Here is a 22565-nt window from a genome sequence, read left to right as displayed (position 1 = left end):
ACCTTATGGTTTGAACATCTCGATTCAATCTCCTCTGAACCTTCTCTGCTCCAAGGAGAACAATCCCAGCTTCTCCAGTCTCTCCACATTAACTGAAATCCCTCATCCCTGCTCCCATTCCAGTAAATCTCCTCCGCACCCTCTCCAAGGCTTCGACATCCTCCCTAAAGTTGGAGCCACGAATTAGGCACAATATTCGCACTGAGGATTAGCAGGTATTTCATTCAGTTTTAGTGTAAGCTCCTCGCTTTGAAACTCGGTCAGAACCCGGTCCACTTTGCTCCCCGCTGCACCCACCTTCATTGCGTCCAACGCCAGTCGCAAATGTGACTTCTCCTGACTGTCAGCAGTCTGTTTCATTAGTTCCTGTGAAACCACAGAAAGGTCTGGTTAGATACTGGTTGGATATTGGTTAGATAGTGATTGGATATTGGTTTGTTATTGGTTAGATACTGGTTAGATATTGGTTAGATACTGATTAGATACTGGTTGGATATTGGTTGGATATTGGATAGATACTGGTTGGATATTGGTTAGATACTTGTTAGATACTGGTTGGATATTCGTTGGATATTGGATATATACTGGTTAGATATTGGTTAGATACTTGTTAGATATTGGTTGGATATTGGTTAGATACTGGTTGGATATTGGATAGATATTGGTTCTATACTGGTTAGATATTGGTTGGTTATTGGATAGATACTGGTTAGATATTGGTTAGATACTGGTTGGATATTGGATAGATACTGGTTGGTTATTGGATAGATACTAGTTAGATATTGGTTAGATACTGGTTAGATATTGGTTAGATACTGGTTAGATATTGGTTGGATATTGGATAGATACTGGTTGGTTATTGGATAGATACTGGTTGGATATTGGATAGATACTGGTTGGCTATTGGATAGATACTGGTTAGATATTGGTTTGATACTGGTTGGATATGGGATAGATACTGGTTGGATATTGGATAGATACTGGTTGGTTATTGGATAGATACTGGTTAGATATTGGTTAGATACTGGTTAGATACTGGTTAGATATTGGTTGGATATTGGATAGATACTTGTTAGATATTGGTTGGATATAGGATAGATACAGGTCAGATATTGGTTAGATACCCATACAATCACTTCTGATAACATCTCACACAGACTTGGTGATCTTCGATATTCTTTCCACACGGATAGTGAATCTGTAATACAGGCTGACAACTCATTCTCTCCACACTCATTTACTGCATCGCTTTCGGTTGCTGTTGGACCTGTTTCTATCAGTCCTGTAGATCACTCTGTACAAGAGGGAGATCCTGGGAATGTCCATCAGGAACAGAATCAGAGTGGAATTTTACCAAATTTCCTTCATGCCCAAAATTTGTTTGAAGTTTTTTTTGTTTTTCACTGAGGAACTGAATTAGAATGGACAAAAGGTGGGAATGGGGCTGAGTGGAGAGCCAGCATAGACTCGATGGGCTGAATGGCTGTAACGTGAGACAGGCTGTATAGGCAATCTGTTAAATGCTTGATAACATTCTGTTTTCTTAAACCTTGAGTCACTTAAAAAGAAAGAATTTCATTTCTATTGCACTGTCCGTGAACTCAGTATTTGTTGCTGCTATAATGTAGGAAAACCAGCAGTCAAATTACTCCCCATTGAATTCACAGCTGCGTTAGGACAACAAAGGCAGTTTGAAGGGATTTATATTGTATTCATTAACGTTAGAAATAGTTTTAAATGGATTTAATTTAATGTTTCTGTGCCTGGGAGGGTAAAACCTAGTTAGATTCATGCTGGACAAAGGTGTTTGTGTGTGTGGAGGTTGGTTAAGTTCCAACTGTGTTTCTATTGTGCTGAGAGAGGGCTACGGTGTGAAGAATAAATAAAAGACATAGGCATGTGGGTTTTGCCTACGTAAGGTAGAGAAGCTTTTAAGTTTTAATTTAGCTGATTTGTGGGCAGTTGAAAATAGGTAGTCAGAGAGAAGGCAATTTTTACAGCTCTGCGAGAAGCAGTTTGTTTAGAAGGCTAGAGAGGGAACATCTCTCTCAGCTTTAGGGTAGCACAGTGGTTAGCACAGTTGCTTCACAACTCCAGGGTCCCAGGTTCGATTCCCGGCTTGGGTCACTGTCTGTGCGGAGTCTGCACATCCTCCCCGTGTCTGCGTGGGTTTCCTCCGGGTGCTCCGGTTTCCACCCACAGTCCAAAGATGTGCAGGTTAGGTGGATTGGCCATGTTAAATTGCCCTTAGTGTCCAAAATCGTGGGGTGCAGTTACGAAGATAGGGTGGAGATGTGGGCTTGGGTAGGGTGCTCTTTCCTTGGGCCGGTGCAGACTCGATAGGCTGAATGGCCTCCTTCAGCACTGTAAATTCTATGGGCGGGATTCTCCCCCAACTGGCCGGATGGCCCGACGCTGACGGCAAGAACGGCACGAACCACTCTGGCGTCGGACCGACCGAAAGGTGCGGAATCCTCCGCACGTCCGGGGGCTAGGCCGGCGCCGGAGGGGTTGGTGCCGCCAACTGGTGGTGAAGGGCAGGGGCGAGTTGGCGCATGCGCAGAACCGCCGGCGTGTTTCCTGCACATGAAGAGCAGCTAGTTAAGGAAATTAGAGAACTGAAGAGAAGTTTCCAAGAAGTCTGATGTTAAAAGTACTAGAACAGAGCACTGTTCAGTAAAGACAGACCGGGCTGTGATGCCAGAAAGATATCTGAAATTATTTTCAGGTTTGTGAGATATGACGACAGCCTGTGGAACTTGAGTTGAAATAACTATGGAAGTCGACGGCGAGATATCCGAGTTTGCGTAAGAGCAGTTAAGACAAAGGAAACCTAAACCAGGGTGGTGTGAAATCCTGGACTGGATTCACTGTTAAAAGTGGAGCGGAAGCTTTGTTTAAATGTATCATTTGGAAAACCAGAAGTGGATTTTAGTATGCAAACCTTTAAGGGAAAGCATAATTTTGAGAGAAGATTTTAAAGCGTGTTTTTGGAAGTGGAGTTTGGAAACTCTCATGTGACAATCATCTGGAGAGATTCTACGGAGACATTCACAAACATTCACTTGGGGTTCAGAGTGGAGAGTGTATTTGCCCACAGTTATCCTGTGTGCTTAAAAGGGACTTTGTGTTAATGAGAACATTGTAGATTAAGATGTACTTTGGAATCCGTGTTCATCCTGTACTGTGTGTGATTGTTAAACTAAGGGGCAGTACAGGATAAAAGCAAATTATTGCAGATGCTGGAATCTGAAACAAAAACAGAGAATACTATACAATCTCAGCAGGCCTGCCAGCATCTGGGGAGAGAGAAGGGAGGTAAATTCCGGATAAAAGTAATTTGCGGTCCTGTGACTCAGGAAAAACAAATAAAAGTCATGGGGCGGGATTCTCCGACCACCCGCCGGGTCGGAGTATTGCCAGAGGTCGGCGTGAATCCCGCCCCCACCGGCCGCCAAATTCTCCGGCACCGGAGATTCGGCGGGGGCAGGAATCGCGCTGACGGTCAGCCCCCCCCCCCCCCGCCAATTCTCCGGCGCACGATGGGCCAAAGTCCCACTGCTTCTATGCTAGTCCCGCCGGCGTAAATTGAACCAGGTCTCTTACCGGTGGGACCAGGCGCGGGCGGGGTCCTGGGGGGGGCGCGGGGCGATCTGGCCCCGAGGGGGTGCCATTAAGGTGGCCTGGCCCGCGATCGGGGCCCACCGATCCGCGGGCGGGCCTGTGCCGTGGGGGCACTCTTTTCCTACGCGCCGACCATCACCTCCGCCATGGCCGACGCGTAGGTGAACCCCCCCGCGCAGGCGCGGGTATGATGCCAGAAGCTGCTGACGCTCCCGCGCATGCACGGACTCGCGCCGGCCGGCGGAGTCCCTTCGACCCGGCTGGCGCGGCACCAAAGGCCTTCCATGCCAGCCGACGGGGCGCCAACCACTCCGGGGTGGGCCTAGCCCCTAAAGGTGTGGAGAATTCCGCACCTTTGGGGCGGCCCGATGCCGGAGTGGTTCACGCCAGTCCGTCCCGCCGGGACCCCCCGCACTGCCGGGTAGGGGAGAATCCCGCCCATGGCCTTTTGAGTTCCATTCTGCAATCTTCCCGTCCAGTTATAACATCAACTGGTATTGCAGCTGGAGCGCAGAATGTGGGGTTACACTTTTTAACCACACGTGCGGTGGATATTTTCAAAAGGTGATATGGATCACCCAGCGTACTGAAATAGCGTGTCCTTATGTTTCTCATCACTACTGACTCTCATACCATCCCCTCTGGACAAACCTGCTCTTTCTAACTGGCAGGGAAGGGGGTTTGACTTGGTTTAAAAACAATTACGTAAACAGACAAAAATGAAGTGAAGGAGTCACCTGAAGGAGGAGGTGATACTTGAGGACTCTCTGCATTGGGACAACAAGAAGATCTCTCAAGGTGAATTTTCCATTGTTCGCTCTGTTTGCACATTCCTAAAAAAAACAACTTGGATTTATATAGTGCCTTTAGTCAAATGTCTCAAGGCATTTCATGGCAACGAGTTCTGACAGCACTTAACACTGAGCCACATAATGAAGTATTGGGACAGAGGACAACAGGTAGGTTAAAGGAGAATCTTAAGGAACAGAGGGCGTTAGAGGGGTGGAGAGGATTGGGGAGGAAAGTCCGGGCTTTAGGTCCAGCCAGTTGAAGGCACGGCCGCTGATGGTGGAGCGATTAAAATTGAGGATGTTGAAGAGGCGAGAAGCAGAGGTGCTCAGAGGGTTGGCGTGAGGGGGAAAGGCAGGGAACCAAAGCCAGGCCTCCCTGGATAATAGAAGACTTCAACAGTAAGTTGAAGTAGAAAAAGGCAGATGTCAAATGGATAATACACGGGAGAAACAGGCTTGGGAGTATGAAAAGATACTGGCAACTAACATACAACAAAATCTACAAGTTGTGTGCAAAAATAAAAATCATGAAACAGTAGCAAGAGAAGGTGACATTCCGCTCAGAGGCCACAAAGGGGTTTCTGGATCAAGGCAGTGGGCATGGATGAAGGAGTAAATTAATACTTCCTGTCCGTCTTTCACAAGGAAGAAATTGCTGCCTAAGTGGAAGAGGAGCTTGCTGAGATACTGGATGGTCTAAACACTGACTCAGAGGATAGATCATAAGACCATAATACATAGGAGCGAAAGTAAGGCCATTCGGCCCATCAAGTCCACTCCACCATTCAATCATGGCTGATTTCAACTCCATTTACCCGCTCTCTCTCCATAGCCCTTAATTCCTCGAGAAATCATGAATTTATCAACTTCTGTCTTAAAGACACTCAACGTCCCGGCCTCCACCACTCTCTGTGGCAATGAATTCCACAGACCCACCACTCTCTGGCTGAAGAAATTTCTCCTCATCTCTGTTCTAAAGTGACTCCCTTTTATTCTGAGGCTGTGCCCCCGGGTCCTAGTCTCCCCTGCTAATGGAAACAACTTCCCTACATCCACCCTATCTAAGCCATTCATTATCTTGTAAGTTTCTATTAGATCTCACCTCAACCTCCTAAACTCCAATGAATATAATCCCAGGATCCTCAGATGTTCACCGTATGTTAGGCCTACCATTCCTGGGATCATCCATGTGAATCTCCGCTGGACCCGCTCCAGTGCCAGTATGTCCTTCCTGAGGTGTGGGGCCCAAAATTGCTCACAGTATTCTAAATGGGGCCTAACTAGTGCTTCATAAAGCTTCAGAAGTACAACCCTGCTTGTATATTCCAAGCCTCTTGAGATAAATGACAACATTGCATTTGCTTTCTTAATTACGGACTCAACCTGCAAATTTACCTTCAGAGAATCCTGAACTAGGACTCCCAAGTCCCTTTGCACTTCAGCATTATGAATTTTGTCACCGTTTAGAAAATAGTCCATGCCTCTATTCTTTTTTTCCATGTTTGAGAAAGGCTGCCTCAAGTCGGCCAGGCAGCGGGCCGAGGAGGACACATCGAGGGATCGTGAGGGAAGTGAGAGTGGAAATTGCAGTGACGCTGGTCGTAACTTTTCAATCTTCCTCAGACTGAGGGCTGGTGCCAGAGGCCAGGAGAATTGTGAATGTCACCCCCTTGTTCAAAAAAGAGAAGCCCTACAACTCCAGGCCCGTCCAGTTAACCCCGGGGATGGGGAAGCTTCGAGGAACAATAATGCAGGATGGACAGTCGGCGGGATTGACGATGAAATGCCAGCTCAGATTTGTTGCGGTCTCGTTGTGATTCAGTGAATTGGTTTGAATTTTTAACTAGGTAACAAGTAGGGTTATGTGAGAAAATGAGCCAATGGCAGCATGAGTGTGGCGATATGCATCACTGTAAATACATAAGGGGTTAATGTAAATACACTTAGACTAGATAAGCACTAGAGGGAGCACCAGAGACATCATGACATACAGACATTCAACCAAGAGGCCAGTAAGATAGGACACGACCAATGGGCAGTCAAGACACACCCAGAGGTGACACTACCACAGGGGGGCTACCCATATAAAAGGACACAGCACACATGATCTTCCTCTTTCCAGTGGAGACACTTAGTGAGTACAGACAGGGTTGGTTGAAACACATCACACCCACCACGTGGATTGTAGCAGACTGGTTTGTCAGTCTGAGTAGCTACAGAAGGATTAACAGGAGAATCGAATCCTAGTAGGAAAATCATTAACAGTAATAAACGTGTTAAAGCTATCTCCAAGTCTGAACCTTCCTTTGTCAGAGTGCACATCAAGGAAGCAGCTTATATTACGACAAGAGCACAACAAAACAATGAGGATAACCTTTTTCACACAAACAAAGAACAAAGAACAATACAGCACAGGAACAGGCCCTTCAGCCCTCCAAGCCTGTGCCTATCTAGACCAACCGCCTGTATCCTTCTCTACCCCGTCTGTTCATGTGTCTATCCAGATAAGTCTTAAAGGTCGCTAACATATCTGCCTCAACCGCCTCACTGGGCCGTGCATTCCAGGCCACCACCACCCTCTGTGTAAAAAACTTCCCCCGCACATCTCCACTGAACCTTTCCCCCCTCACCTTGAACCTGTGCCCTGTTGTAATTGTCATTTCCGCCCTGGGAAAAAGCCTCCAACTGTTCCCCCTATCCAAACCCCGAATAATTTTATAAACTTCTATCAGGTCGCCCCTCAGCCTCCGTCTCTCTGGGGAGAACAATCCCAGTTTATTCAATCTCTCCTCACAGCTAATACCCTCCATACCAGGCAACATCCTGGTAAACCTTTTCTGTCCTCTCTCTAAAGCCTCCACGTCCTTCTGGTAGTGCGGTGACCAGAATTGGACACAGTATTCCAAATGTGGCCTAACCATTGTTCTATATAAATGTAACATAAGTTTTGAGCTTTTATACTCAACACCCCGTCCTATGAAGGCAAGCATGCCATATGCTTTCTTTACCACCATTTCCACCTGTGCTGACACTTTTAAGGATCTGTGGACCTGCACACCCAGATCTCTCTGTGTCTCTATGCTCCTGATGGTTCTGCCGTTTATTTTATAGCTCCCACCTGAATTGGATCTACCAAAATGCATCACCTCGCATTTGTCCAGGTTAAACTCCATCTGCCATTTCTCTGCCCAATTTTGCAGCCTATCTCTATCCTGTTGTATTCTCTGACAATCTTCATCACTATCCGCAACTCCTGCAATCTTCGTATCATCCACAAACTTGCTAATCAGATCCGCTACGTTTATGACTTTCCAAGTCATTTATATATATTACAAAGAGCAGAGGTCCCAGTACTGATCCCTGTGGAACACCGCTAGTTACAGACCTCCATTCGGAAAAACACCCTTCCACTGCTACCCTCTGTCTTCTATGGCCAAGCCAGTTCTGGATCCATCAGCTACTTCACCCCTGACCCCGTGTGATTCAATCTTTTGCACCAGCCTGCCATGAGGGACCTTGTCAGATGCTTTACTAAAGTCCATGTAGGCAACATCCACAGCCCCTCCCTCATCAATCATTCATGTCACCTCCTCAAAAAATTCAATCAAATTAGTGAGACATGACCTTCCTCGTACAAAACCATGCTGTCTGTCACTAATAAGACCATTCACTTCCAAATGTGCACAGATCCTATCTCTGAGAATCTTTTCCAACACTCCCTGAGTGTTTAGGGTTTGGAATGTGCTGCCTGAGAGGGAGCTGGAGGCAGATTCAATCATAACTTTCAAAGGAGAATTGGAGAATTAACGGCACAAAAAGAAATTGCCGGCCAATTGGGAAAGAGCAGGGGAGTGGGATGAGGTGAGTTGTCCTTGCAGAGGGCCAGCATGATGACGATGGACTGAATGGCTGACTTACTCCTGTGCTGTAACCACTCTATGATCCTATCAGATGGCTGGGGGAGATTACAGAGATGGGGAGGTGACCAGATCATGGAGGGATTTGAAAAGAAGTGTTAGAGTTTTAAATCCCAGCTGTTGCTGGGGTGACAGAGATCGGTGTTCGGGGAGCACAGGCGGTGACAGATGATCGGGGTCAGGATTTGGGGAGCAGACTTTCTGATGAGTTTAATTTGACTGGAGGTGGAAGGTTGGGAGGGACAGGAAGAGGCGAATGCCACTCGAGTCTGCTGCAGCGTTCAGTGAGATACTGGCTGAGCGGTCAGACACAGCGGACCAGACTGAAACCTCACAGTCAGGGAGTAACAAAAATCTGTCAGTCACACCAGGAATTAATGAAGAAATCTAAAAGCAAGGATTGTTCATATATTAGACAAACAAAGAACAAAGAAATGTACAGCAGAGGACCAGGCCCTTCAGCCCTCCAAGCCCGTGCCGACCATGCTGCCCGACTAAACTACAATCTTCTACTCATCCTGGGTCCGTATCCCTCTATTCCCATCCTATTCATGTATTTGTCAAGATGCCCCTTAAATGTCCCTATCGTCCCTGCTTCCACCACCTCCTCCGGTAGCGAGTTCCAGGCACCCACTACCCTCTGTGTAAAAAACTTGCCTCGTACATCTACTCTAAACCTTGCCCCTCTTACCTTAAACCTATGCCCCCTAGTAATTGACCCCTCAACCCTGGGGAAAAGCCTCTGACTATCCACTCTGTCTATGCCCCTCATAATTTTGTATACCTCTATCAGGTCGCCCCTCAACCTCCGTCGTTCCAACAAAGAACAAAGAACAAAGAAATGTACAGCACAGGAACAGGCCCTTCGGCCCTCCAAGCCCGTGCCGACCATACTGCCCGACTAAACTACAATCTTCTACACTTCCTGGGTCCGTATCCTTCTATTCCCATCCTATTCATATATTTGTCAAGATGCCCCTTAAATGTCCCTATCGTCCCTGCTTCCACTACCTCCTCCGGTAGTGAGTTCCAGGTACCCACTACCCTCTGCGTAAAAAACTTGCCTCGTACATCTACTCTAAACTTTGCCCCTCTCACCTTAAACCTATGCCCCCTAGTAATTGACCCCTCTACCCTGGGGAAAAGCCTCTGACTATCCACTCTGTCTATGCCCCTCATAATTTTGTATACCTCTATCAGGTCGCCCCTCAACCTCCTTCGTTCCAGTGAGAACAAACCGAGTTTATTCAATCGCTCCTCATAGCTTATGCCCTCCATACCAGGCAACATTCTGGTAAATCTCTTCTGCACCCTCTCTAAAGCCTCCACATCCTTCTGGTAGTGTGGCGACCAGAATTGAACACTATACTCCAAGTGTGGCCTAACTAAGGTTCTATACAGCTGCAACATGACTTGCCAATTCTTATACTCAATGCCCCGGCCAATGAAGGCAAGCATGTCGTATGCCTTCTTGACTACCTTCTCCACCTGTGTTGCCCCTTTCAATGACCTATGGACCTGTACTCCTAGATCTCTTTGACTTTCAATACTCTTGAGGGTTCTACCATTCACTGTATATTCCCTACCTGCATTAGCCCTTCCAAAATGCATTACCTCACATTTGTCCGGATTAAACTCCATCTGCCATCTCTCCGCCCAAGTCTCCAGACAATCAAAATCCTGCTGTATCCTCAGACAGTCCTCATCGCTATCCGCAATTCCACCAACCTTTGTGTCGTCTGCAAACTTACTAATCATTCCTTACTCATATCATACAATGCTTTCTCCTTTAAACAGCTTTAACTTGAAGATAATAAATGAAAGTGAAAGATTCATTACCTCCAACATCATCCGCAGGTCTTGTCTTGATTTACTGATATCATCCAAACACTTGATTGCAGTCTCCACTTGACTGCAGTAATCGCCATAAATCAACAACCTGCAGATAGAATGGCAGAATGAGTGAAAGCACGGGTAAGAGGGAGAGGGGGAGAGAGAAACAGAGAGAAAGGGGGAGAGAGAAACAGAGAGAAAGGGGGAGAGAGAAACAGAGAGAAAGGGGGAGAGAGAAACAGAGAGAGAAAGGGTGAGAGAGAAACAGAGAGAGAAAGGGGGAGAGAGAAACAGAGAGAGAAAGGGGGAGAGAGAAACAGAGAGAAAGGGGGAGAGAGAAACGGAGAGAGAGAAAGGGGGAGAGAGAAACAGAGAGAGAAAGGGGGAGAGAGAAACGGAGAGAGAGAAAGGGGGAGAGAGAAACAGAGAGAAAGGGGGAGAGAGAAACGGAGAGAGAAAGGGGGAGAGAGAAACGGTGAGAGAGAAAGGGGAGAGAGAAAGGGGGAGAGAGAAAGGGGAGTGAGAGAAAGGGGGAGAGAGAAAGGGGAGAGAGAAACAGAGAGAAAGGAGGAGAGAGAAACGGAGAGAGAGAAATGGAGAGAGAGATTGGGGGAGAGAGAAACGGAGAGAGAGAAAGGGGGAGAGAGAAATGGAGAGAGAGAAACGGAGGGAGAGAAATGGAGAGAGAAATGGAGAGAGAGAAAGGGGGAGAAAGAAATGGAGAGAGAGAATGGGGGAGAGAGAAACGGAGAGAGAGAAAGGGGGAGAGAGAAATGGAGAGAGAGAAACGGAGAGAAAGGGGGAGAGAAAGAGGAGAGAGAAGCGCAGAGAGAGAAACTGAGAGAGAGAAAGGGGGAAGAGAAACGGAGAGAGAGAAAGGGGGAGAGAGAAACGGAGAGAGAGAAAGGGGAGAGAGAAAGGGGGAGAGAGAAACAGAGAGAAAGGGGGAGAGAGAAACGGAGAGAGAAAGGGGGAGAGAGAAACGGTGAGAGAGAAAGGGGAGAGAGAAAGGGGGAGAGAGAAAGGGGAGTGAGAGAAAGGGGGAGAGAGAAAGGGGAGAGAGAAACAGAGAGAAAGGAGGAGAGAGAAACGGAGAGAGAGAAATGGAGAGAGAGATTGGGGGAGAGAGAAACGGAGAGAGAGAAAGGGGGAGAGAGAAATGGAGAGAGAGAAACGGAGGGAGAGAAATGGAGAGAGAAATGGAGAGAGAGAAAGGGGGAGAAAGAAATGGAGAGAGAGAATGGGGGAGAGAGAAACGGAGAGAGAGAAAGGGGGAGAGAGAAATGGAGAGAGAGAAACGGAGAGAAAGGGGGAGAGAAAGAGGAGAGAGAAGCGCAGAGAGAGAAACTGAGAGAGAGAAAGGGGGAAGAGAAACGGAGAGAGAGAAAGGGGGAGAGAGAAACGGAGAGAGAGAAAGGGGAGAGAGAAAGGGGGAGAGAGAAACGGAGAGAGAGAAAGGGGGAGAGAGAAAGGGGAGAGAGAAACAGAGAGAAAGGAGGAGAGAGAAACGGAGAGAGAGAAATGGAGAGAGAGATTGGGGGAGAGAGAAACGGAGAGAGAGAAAGGGGGAGAGAGAAATGGAGAGAGAGAAACGGAGGGAGAGAAATGGAGAGAGAAATGGAGAGAGAGAAAGGGGGAGAAAGAAATGGAGAGAGAGAATGGGGGAGAGAGAAACGGAGAGAGAGAAAGGGGGAGAGAGAAATGGAGAGAGAGAAACGGAGAGAAAGGGGGAGAGAAAGAGGAGAGAGAAGCGCAGAGAGAGAAACTGAGAGAGAGAAAGGGGGAAGAGAAACGGAGAGAGAGAAAGGGGGAGAGAGAAGCGCAGAGAGAGAAAGGGGGAGGGAAAGGGGAGAGAGAAACTGCGAGAGAGAAAGGGGGAAAGAGAAAGAGGGAGAGAGAAGCGGAGAGAGAGAAAAGGAGAGAGAGAAATGGAGAGAGAGAAATGGAGAGAGGAACGGAGAGAGAGAAACGGAGAGAGAGAAATTGAGAGAGAGAAGCGGAGAGAGAGAAATGGAGAGCGAGAAATGGAGAGAGAACTGGACAGAGAGAGAAAGGGGGTGAGAGAAACGGAGAGAGAGAAATGGAGAGAGAAACAGAGAGAGAGAAAGGGGGAGAGAGAAACGGAGAGAGAGAAACAGAGAGAGAGAAACGGAGAGAGAGAAACGGAGAGAGAGAAACGGAGAGAGAGAATGGGGGAGAGAGAAACGGAGAGAGAGAAATGGAGAGAGAGAAATGGAGAGAGAAATGGAGAGAGAGAAAAGGGGAGAAAGAAATGGAGAGAGAGAATGGGGGAGAGAGAAACGGAGAGAGAGAAAGGGGGAGAGAGAAATGGAGAGAGAGAAACGGAGAGCGAGAAATGGAGAGAGAGAAACGGAGAGAGAAATGGAGAGACAGGGGGAGAGAAAGGGGAGAGAGAAGCGCAGAGAGAGAAACTGAGAGAGAGAAAGGGGGAGAGAGAAACGGTGAGAGAGAAAGGGGGAGAGAGAAGCGCAGAGAGGGAAACGGAGAGAAAGGGGGAGGGAAAGGGGAGAGACAAACTGAGAGAGAGAAAGGGGGAGAGAGAAGCGGAGAGAGAGAAATGGAGAGAGAGAAATGGAGAGAGAGAAATGGAGAGAGAAACGAGAGAGAGAAAGGGGGAGAGAGAAAGGGAGAGAGAGAAATGGAGAGAGAAACAGAGAGAGGGAAAGGGGGAGATAGAATCGGAGAGAGAGAAACGGAGAGAGAAATGGAGAGAGAAACGGAGAGAGAAATGGAGAGAGAAAGGGGGAGAGAGAAACGGAGAGAGAGAAATGGAGAGAGAACTGGAGAGAGAGAAAGGGGGAGAGAGAAATGGAGAGAGAGAAACGGAGAGAGAAATGGAGAGAGAGAATGGAGGAGAGAGAAACAGAGAGAGAGAAACGGAGAGAGAGAAATGGAGAGAGAGAAATGGAGAGAGAAATGGAGAGAGAGAAAGGGGGAGAGAGAAAGGGAGAGAGAGAAATGGAGAGCGAAACAGAGAGAGGGAAAGGGGGAGATAGAATCGGAGAGAGGGAAACGGAGAGAGAAATGGAGAGAGAAAGGGGGAGAGAGAAACGGAGAGAGAGAAATGGCGAGAGAAACAGAGAGAGAGAAAGGGGGAGAGAGAAACGGAGACAAAGAAATGGAGAGAGAGAAATGAAAGAGAGAGAAATGGAGAGAGAGAAAGGGGGAGAGAGAAACGGAGAGAAAGGGGGGAGAGAAATGGAGAGAAAGGGGGAGAGAGAAACGGAGAGAGAGAAACGGAGAGAGAGAATGGGGGAGAGAGAAACGGAGAGAGAGAAACGGAGAGAGAAAAATGGAGAGAGAGAAATGGAGAGAGAAATGGAGAGAGAAATGGAGAGAGAAATGGAGAGAGGGAATGGGGAGAGAGAAACGGAGAGAGAGAAATGGAGAGAGAGAAACGGAGAGTGAATGGGGGAGAGAGAAACGGAGAGAGAGAATGGGCGAGAGAGAAACGGAGAGAGAGAAAGGGGGAGAGAGAAACGGAGAGAGAGAAAGGGGGAGAGAGAAACGGAGAGAGAGAAATGGAGAGAGAAATGGAGAGAGAGAAAGGGGGAGAGAGAAAGGGGAGAGAGAAAGAGGGAGAGAGAAACGAAGAGAGAGAAAGGGGATAGAGAAGGGGGAGAGAGAAACGGAGTGAGAGAAAGGGGGAGAGAGAAACGGAGAGAGGAAATGGAGAGAGAGAAACGGAGAAAGAAACGGAGAGAAAGTGGGAGAGAGAAACAGAGAGCGAGAGAAACGGAGAGAGAGAAAGGGGGAGAGAGTAATGGAGAGAGAGTAATTGAGAGAGAAACGGAGAGAGAGAAAGGAGGAGAGAGAAACGGAGAGAGAGAAATGGAGAGAGAGATTGGGGGAGAGAGAAACGGAGAGAGAGAAAGGGGGAGAGAGAAATTGAGATAGAGAAACGGAGAGAGAGAAATGGAGAGGGAGAAATGGAGAGAGAAATGGAGAGAGAGAAAGGGGGAGAAAGAAATGGAGAGAGAGAATGGGGGAGAGAGAAACGGAGAGAGATAAAGGGGGAGAGAGAAATGGAGAGAGAGAAACGGAGAGCGAGAAATGGAGAGAGAGAAACGGAGAGAGAAACGGAGAGAAAGGGGGAGAGAGAAAGGGTGAGAGAGAAATGGAGAGAAAGGGGGAGAGAAAGGGTAGAGAGAAGCGCAGAGAGAGAAACTGAGAGAGAGAAAGGGGGAGAGAGAAACGGAGAGAGAGAAAGGGGGAGAGAGAAGCGAAGAGAGGGAAACGGAGAGATAGAGGGAGGGAAAGGGGAGAGAGAAACTGAGAGAGAGAAAGGGGGAGAGAGAAGCGGAGAGAGAGAAATGGAGAGAGAGAAATGGAGAGAGAGAAATGGAGAGAGAAACGACAGAGAGAAATGGAGAGAGAGAAACCGAGAGAGAGAAATGGATAGCGAGAAATGGAGAGAGAACTGGAGAGAGAGAAAGGGGGAGAGAGAAATGGAGAGAGAGAAACGGAGAGAGAAATGGAGAGAGAGAATGGAGGAGAGAGAAACAGAGAGAGAGAAACGGAGAGAGAGAAATGGAGAGAGAGAAATGGAGAGAGAAATGGAGAGAGAGAAAGGGGGAGAGAGAAAGGGAGAGAGAGAAATGGAGAGAGAAACAGAGAGAGGGAAAGGGGGAGATAGAATCGGAGAGAGAGAAACGGAGAGAGAAATGGAGAGAGAAACGGAGAGAGAAATGGAAAGAGAAAGGGGGAGAGAGAAACGGAGAGAGAGAAATGGCGAGAGAAACAGAGAGAGAGAAAGGGGGAGAGAGAAACGGAGACAAAGAAATGGAGAGAGAGAAATGAAAGAGAGAGAAATGGAGAGAGAGAAAGGGGGAGAGAGAAACGGAGAGAGAGAAACGGAGAGAGAGAATGGGGGAGAGAGAAACGGAGAGAGAGAAACGGAGAGAGAAAAATGGAGAGAGAGAAATGGAGAGAGAAATGGAGAGAGAAATGGAGAGAGAAATGGAGAGAGGGAATGGGGAGAGAGAAACGGAGAGAGAGAAATGGAGAGAGAGAAACGGAGAGTGAATGGGGGAGAGAGAAACGGAGAGAGAGAATGGGCGAGAGAGAAACGGAGAGAGAGAAAGGGGGAGAGAGAAACGGAGAGAGAGAAAGGGGGAGAGAGAAACGGAGAGAGAGAAATGGAGAGAGAAATGGAGAGAGAGAAAGGGGGAGAGAGAAAGGGGAGAGAGAAAGAGGGAGAGAGAAACGAAGAGAGAGAAAGGGGATAGAGAAGGGGGAGAGAGAAACGGAGTGAGAGAAAGGGGGAGAGAGAAACGGAGAGAGGAAATGGAGAGAGAGAAACGGAGAAAGAAACGGAGAGAAAGTGGGAGAGAGAAACAGAGAGCGAGAGAAACGGAGAGAGAGAAAGGGGGAGAGAGTAATGGAGAGAGAGTAATTGAGAGAGAAACGGAGAGAGAGAAAGGAGGAGAGAGAAACGGAGAGAGAGAAATGGAGAGAGAGATTGGGGGAGAGAGAAACGGAGAGAGAGAAAGGGGGAGAGAGAAATTGAGATAGAGAAACGGAGAGAGAGAAATGGAGAGGGAGAAATGGAGAGAGAAATGGAGAGAGAGAAAGGGGGAGAAAGAAATGGAGAGAGAGAATGGGGGAGAGAGAAACGGAGAGAGATAAAGGGGGAGAGAGAAATGGAGAGAGAGAAACGGAGAGCGAGAAATGGAGAGAGAGAAACGGAGAGAGAAACGGAGAGAAAGGGGGAGAGAGAAAGGGTGAGAGAGAAATGGAGAGAAAGGGGGAGAGAAAGGGGAGAGAGAAGCGCAGAGAGAGAAACTGAGAGAGAGAAAGGGGGAGAGAGAAACGGAGAGAGAGAAAGGGGGAGAGAGAAGCGAAGAGAGGGAAACGGAGAGATAGAGGGAGGGAAAGGGGAGAGAGAAACTGAGAGAGAGAAAGGGGGAGAGAGAAGCGGAGAGAGAGAAATGGAGAGAGAGAAATGGAGAGAGAGAAATGGAGAGAGAAACGACAGAGAGAAATGGAGAGAGAGAAACCGAGAGAGAGAAATGGATAGCGAGAAATGGAGAGAGAACTGGAGAGAGAGAAAGGGGGAGAGAGAAATGGAGAGCGAGAAACGGAGAGAGAAATGGAGAGAGAGAATGGAGGAGAGAGAAACAGAGAGAGAGAAACGGAGAGAGAGAAATGGAGAGAGAGAAATGGAGAGAGAAATGGAGAGAGAGAAAGGGGGAGAGAGAAAGGGAGAGAGAGAAATGGAGAGAGAAACAGAGAGAGGGAAAGGGGGAGATAGAATCGGAGAGAGAGAAACGGAGAGAGAAATGGAGAGAGAAACGGAGAGAGAAATGGAAAGAGAAAGGGGGAGAGAGAAACGGAGAGAGAGAAATGGCGAGAGAAACAGAGAGAGAGAAAGGGGGAGAGAGAAACGGAGACAAAGAAATGGAGAGAGAGAAATGAAAGAGAGAGAAATGGAGAGAGAGAAAGGGGGAGAGAGAAACGGAGAGAAAGGGGGGAGAGAAATGGAGAGATAGGGGGAGAGATAAACGGAGAGAGAGAAACGGAGAGAGAGAATGGGGGAGAGAGAAACGGAGAGAGAGAAACGGAGAGAGAAAAATGGAGAGAGAGAAATGGAGAGAGAAATGGAGAGAGAAATGGAGAGAGAAATGGAGAGAGGGAAGGGGGAGAGAGAAACGGAGAGAGAGAAATGGAGAGAGAGAAACGGAGAGTGAATGGGGGAGAGAGAAACGGAGAGAGAGAATGGGCGAGAGAGAAACGGAGAGAGAGAAAGGGGGAGAGAGAAACGGAGAGAGAGAAAGGGGGAGAGAGAAACGGAGAGAGAGAAATGGAGAGAGAAATGGAGAGAGAGAAAGGGGGAGAGAGAAAGGGGAGAGAGAAAGAGGGAGAGAGAAACGAAGAGAGAGAAAGGGGATAGAGAAAGGGGGAGAGAGAAACGGAGTGAGAGAAAGGGGGAGAGAGAAACGGAGAGAGGAAATGGAGAGAGAGAAACGGAGAGAAAGGGGGAGAGAGAAACAGAGAGCGAGAGAAACGGAGAGAGAGAAAGGGGGAGAGAGTAATGGAGAGAGAGTAATTGAGAGAGAAACGGAGAGAGAAAGGGGGAGAGAGAAAGGGGAGAGAGAAACGGGAGAGAGAAACAGAGAGAGAGAAAGGAGGAGAGAGAAACGGAGAGAGAGAAATGGAGAGAGAGATTGGGGGAGAGAGAAACGGAGAGAGAGAAAGGGGGAGAGAGAAATTGAGATAGAGAAACGGAGAGAGAGAAATGGAGAGGGAGAAATGGAGAGGGAAATGGAGAGAGAGAAAGGGGGAGAAAGAAATGGAGAGAGAGAATGGGGGAGAGAGAAACGGAGAGAGAGAAAGGGGGAGAGAGAAATGGAGAGAGAGAAACGGAGAGTGAGAAATGGAGAGAGAGAAACGGAGAGAGAAACGGAGAGAAAGGGGGAGAGAGAAAGGGGGAGAGAGAAATGGAGAGAAAGGGGGAGAGAAAGGGGAGAGAGAAGCGCAGAGAGAGAAACTGAGAGAGAGAAAGGGGGCAAGAGAAACGGAGAGAGAGAAAGGGGGAGAGAGAAGCGAAGAGAGGTAAACGGAGAGAAAGAGGGAGGGAAAGGGGAGAGAGAAACTGTGAGAGAGAAAGGGGGAGAGAGAAGCGGAGAGAGAGAAATGGAGAGAGAGAAATGGAGAGAGAGAAACGGAGAAAGAAACGGAGAGAAAGTGGGAGAGAGAAACAGAGAGCGAGAGAAACGGAGAGAGAGAAAGGGGGAGAGAGTAATGGAGAGAGAGTAATTGAGAGAGAAACGGAGAGAGAGAAAGGAGGAGAGAGAAACGGAGAGAGAGAAATGGAGAGAGAGATTGGGGGAGAGAGAAACGGAGAGAGAGAAAGGGGGAGAGAGAAATTGAGATAGAGAAACGGAGAGAGAGAAATGGAGAGGGAGAAATGGAGAGAGAAATGGAGAGAGAGAAAGGGGGAGAAAGAAATGGAGAGAGAGAATGGGGGAGAGAGAAACGGAGAGAGATAAAGGGGGAGAGAGAAATGGAGAGAGAGAAACGGAGAGCGAGAAATGGAGAGAGTGAAACGGAGAGAGAAACGGAGAGAAAGGGGGAGAGAGAAAGGGTGAGAGAGAAATGGAGAGAAAGGGGGAGAGAAAGGGGAGAGAGAAGCGCAGAGAGAGAAACTGAGAGAGAGAAAGGGGGAGAGAGAAACGGAGAGAGAGAAAGGGGGAGAGAGAAGCGAAGAGAGGGAAACGGAGAGATAGAGGGAGGGAAAGGGGAGAGAGAAACTGAGAGAGAGAAAGGGGGAGAGAGAAGCGGAGAGAGAGAAATGGAGAGAGAGAAATGGAGAGAGAGAAATGGAGAGAGAAACGACAGAGAGAAATGGAGAGAGAGAAACCGAGAGAGAGAAATGGATAGCGAGAAATGGAGAGAGAACTGGAGAGAGAGAAAGGGGGAGAGAGAAATGGAGAGAGAGAAACGGAGAGAGAAATGGAGAGAGAGAATGGAGGAGAGAGAAACAGAGAGAGAGAAACGGAGAGAGAGAAATGGAGAGAGAGAAATGGAGAGAGAAATGGAGAGAGAGAAAGGGGGAGAGAGAAAGGGAGAGAGAGAAATGGAGAGAGAAACAGAGAGAGGGAAAGGGGGAGATAGAATCGGAGAGAGAGAAACGGAGAGAGAAATGGAGAGAGAAACGGAGAGAGAAATGGAGAGAGAAAGGGGGAGAGAGAAACGGAGAGAGAGAAATGGCGAGAGAAACAGAGAGAGAGAAAGGGGGAGAGAGAAACGGAGACAAAGAAATGGAGAGAGAGAAATGAAAGAGAGAGAAATGGAGAGAGAGAAAGGGGGAGAGAGAAACGGAGAGAAAGGGGGGAGAGAAATGGAGAGATAGGGGGAGAGATAAACGGAGAGAGAGAAACGGAGAGAGAGAATGCGGGAGAGAGAAACGGAGAGAGAGAAACGGAGAGAGAAAAATGGAGAGAGAGAAATGGAGAGAGAAATGGAGAGAGAAAAAGGGGGAGAGAGAAAGGGGAGAGAGAAAGAGGGAGAGAGAAACGAAGAGAGAGAAAGGGGATAGAGAAAGGGGGAGAGAGAAACGGAGAGAGAGAAATGGAGAGAGAAATGGAGAGAGAGAAGGGGGGAGAGAGAAACGGAGAGAGAGAAATGGAGAGAGAGAAACGGAGAGAGAATGGGGGAGAGAGAAACGGAGAGAGAGAAACGGTGAGAGAGACACGGAGAGAGAGAAATGGAGAGAGAAATGGAGAGAGAGAATGGGGGAGAGAGAAATGGAGAGAGAGAAACGGAGAGAGAGAAACGGAGAGAGAGAAATGGAGAGAGAAACAGAGAGAGGGAAAGGGGGAGATATAATCGGAGAGAGAGAAACGGAGAGAGAAATGGAGAGAGAAACGGAGAGAGAAACGGAGAGAGAAAGGGGGAGAGAGAAACGGAGAGAGAGAAATGGCGAGAGAAACAGAGAGAGAGAAAGGGGGAGAGAGAAACGGAGACAAAGAAATGGAGAGAGAGAAATGAAGAGAGAGAAATGGAGAGAGAGAAAGGGGGAGAGAGAAACGGAGAGAAAGGGGGGAGAGAAATGGAGAGAAAGGGGGAGAGAGAAACGGAGAGAGAGAAACGGAGAGAGAAAAATGGAGAGAGAGAAATGGAGAGAGAAATGGAGAGAGAAATGGAGAGAGGGAAGGGGGAGAGAGAAACGGAGAGAGAAATGGAGAGAGAGAAATGGAGAGAGAAATGGAGAGAGAAATGGAGAGAGGGAAGGGGGAGAGAGAAACGGAGAGAGAGAAATGGAGAGAGAGAAACGGAGAGTGAATGGGGGAGAGAGAAACGGAGAGAGAGAATGGGCGAGAGAGAAACGGAGAGAGAGAAAGGGGGAGAGAGAAACGGAGAGAGAGAAAGGGGGAGAGAGAAACGGAGAGAGAGAAATGGAGAGAGAAATGGAGAGAGAGAAAGGGGGAGAGAGTAAGGGGAGAGAGAAAGAGGGAGAGAGAAACGAAGAGAGAGAAAGGGGATAGAGAAAGGGGGAGAGAGAAACGGAGTGAGAGAAAGGGGGAGAGAGAAACGGAGAGAGGAAATGGAGAGAGAGAAACAGAGAAAGAAACGGAGAGAAAGGGGGAGAGAGAAACAGAGAGCGAGAGAAACGGAGAGAGAGAAAGGGGGAGAGAGTAATGGAGAGAGAGAAACGGAGAGAGAAATGGAGAGAGAGAATGGATGAGAGAGAAACGGAGAGAGAGAAACGGAGAAAGAGAAATGGAGAGAGAGAAATGGGGAGAGAAACGGAGAGAGAGAAATGGAGAGAGAAACGGAGAGAGAAACGGAGAGAGAAACGGAGAGAGAGAATGGGGGAGAGAGAAACGGAGAGTGAGAAATGGAGAGAGAAAAATGGAGAGAGAGAAATGGAGAGAGAAATGGAGAGAGAGAAACGGAGAGAGAATGGGGGAGAGAGAAACGGAGAGAGAGAAACGGTGAGAGAGACACGGAGAGAGAGAAATGGAGAGAGAAATGGAGAGAGAGAATGGGGGAGAGAGAAACGGAGAGAGAGAAATGGAGAGAGAAACGGAGAGAGAGAAATGGAGAGAGAAATTGAGAGAAAGAAACAGAGAGAGAGAAATGGAGAGAGAAACAGAGAGAAAGGGGGAGAGAGAAACAGAGAGAGAGAAATGGAGAGAGAGAATGGGGGAGAGAGAAACGGAGAGAGAGAAATGGAGAGAGAGAAATGGAGAGAGAAACAGAGAGAGAGAAAGGGGGAGAGAGAAACAGAGAGAAAGGGGGAGAGAGAAACGGAGAGAGAAAGGGTGAGAGAGAAACAGAGAGAGAAAGGGGGAGAGAGAAACAGAGAGAGAAAGGGTGAGAGAGAAACAGAGAGAGAAAGGGGGAGAGAGAAACAGAGAGAGAAAGGGGGAGAGAGAAATGGAGAGAGAAAGGGGGAGAGAGAAACAGAGAGAGAAAGAGGGAGAGAGACACAGAGAGAGAAAGGGGGAGAGAGAAACGGAGAGAGAGAAAGGGGGAGAGAGGTACAGAGAGAAAGGGGGAGAGAGAAACGGAGAGAGAAAGGGGGAGAGAGAAACAGAGAGAGAAAGGGGGAGAGAGAAACAGAGAGAGAAAGGGGGAGAGAGAAATGGAGAGAGAAAGGGGGAGAGAGAAACAGAGAGAGAAAGGGGGAGAGAGAAACAGAGAGAGAAAGGGGGAGAGAGAAACGGAGAGAGAGAAAGGGGGAGAGAGAAGCGAAGAGAGGGAAACGGAGAGAAAGAGGGAGGGAAAGGGGAGAGAGAAACTGAGAGAGAGAAAGGGGGAGAGAGAAGCGGAGAGAGAGAAATGGAGAGAGAGAAATGGAGAGAGAGAAATGGAGAGAGAAACGAGAGAGAGAAATGGAGAGAGAGAAACGGAGAGAGAGAAATAGATAGCGAGAAATGGAGAGAGAACTGGAGAGAGAGAAAGGGGGAGAGAGAAATGGAGAGAGAGAAACGGAGAGAGAAATGGAGAGAGAGAATGGATGAGAGAGAAACGGAGAGAGAGAAACGGAGAGAGAGAAATGGAGAGAGAGAAATGGGGAGAGAAACGGAGAGAGAGAAATGGAGAGAGAAACGGAGAGAGAAACGGAGAGAGAAACGGAGAGAGAGAATGGGGGAGAGAGAAACGGAGAGTGAGAAATGGAGAGAGAAAAATGGAGAGAGAGAAATGGAGAGAGAAATGGAGAGAGAGAAACGGAGAGAGAATGGGGGAGAGAGAAACGGAGAGAGAGAAACGGTGAGAGAGACACGGAGAGAGAGAAATGGAGAGAGAAATGGAGAGAGAGAATGGGGGAGAGAGAAACGGAGAGAGAGAAATGGAGAGAGAAACGGAGAGAGAGAAATGGAGAGAGAAATTGAGAGAAAGAAACAGAGAGAGAGAAATGGAGAGAGAAACAGAGAGAAAGGGGGAGAGAGAAACAGAGAGAGAGAAATGGAGAGAGAGAATGGGGGAGAGAGAAACGGAGAGAGAGAAATGGAGAGAGAGAAATGGAGAGAGAAACAGAGAGAGAGAAAGGGGGAGAGAGAAACAGAGAGAAAGGGGGAGAGAGAAACGGAGAGAGAAAGGGTGAGAGAGAAACAGAGAGAGAAAGGGGGAGAGAGAAACAGAGAGAGAAAGGGTGAGAGAGAAACAGAGAGAGAAAGGGGGAGAGAGAAACAGAGAGAGAAAGGGGGAGAGAGAAATGGAGAGAGAAAGGGGGAGAGAGAAACAGAGAGAGAAAGAGGGAGAGAGACACAGAGAGAGAAAGGGGGAGAGAGAAACGGAGAGAGAGAAAGGGGGAGAGAGGTACAGAGAGAAAGGGGGAGAGAGAAACGGAGAGAGAAAGGGGGAGAGAGAAACAGAGAGAGAAAGGGGGAGAGAGAAACAGAGAGAGAAAGGGGGAGAGAGAAATGGA

At 48.1% G+C, this 22565-nt stretch overlaps 1 protein-coding gene across 3 annotated transcripts in view; it reads right to left on the bottom strand.

Annotated features, from left to right (window-relative positions):
• LOC140426007 (guanine nucleotide exchange factor VAV3) overlaps positions 1–22565 on the bottom strand; it is a 705672-nt gene that overhangs the window by 344718 nt on the left and 338389 nt on the right. For all 3 annotated transcript variants that reach the window (XM_072510280.1, XM_072510278.1, XM_072510279.1), the window contains exons 9-11: positions 10172–10271; positions 4362–4457; positions 298–366 (exon numbers count right to left, since the gene is read on the bottom strand). In XM_072510280.1, the coding sequence (XP_072366381.1) occupies positions 298–366; positions 4362–4457; positions 10172–10271 (265 nt within the window). The remainder of the gene's footprint in view (positions 1–297; positions 367–4361; positions 4458–10171; positions 10272–22565) is intronic.

The sequence above is a fragment of the Scyliorhinus torazame genome, chromosome 7 (genome assembly GCF_047496885.1).
Source record: "Scyliorhinus torazame isolate Kashiwa2021f chromosome 7, sScyTor2.1, whole genome shotgun sequence".
Lineage (NCBI taxonomy): Eukaryota > Metazoa > Chordata > Chondrichthyes > Carcharhiniformes > Scyliorhinidae > Scyliorhinus > Scyliorhinus torazame.
This window is presented reverse-complemented; position numbering and strand designations above follow the sequence as displayed.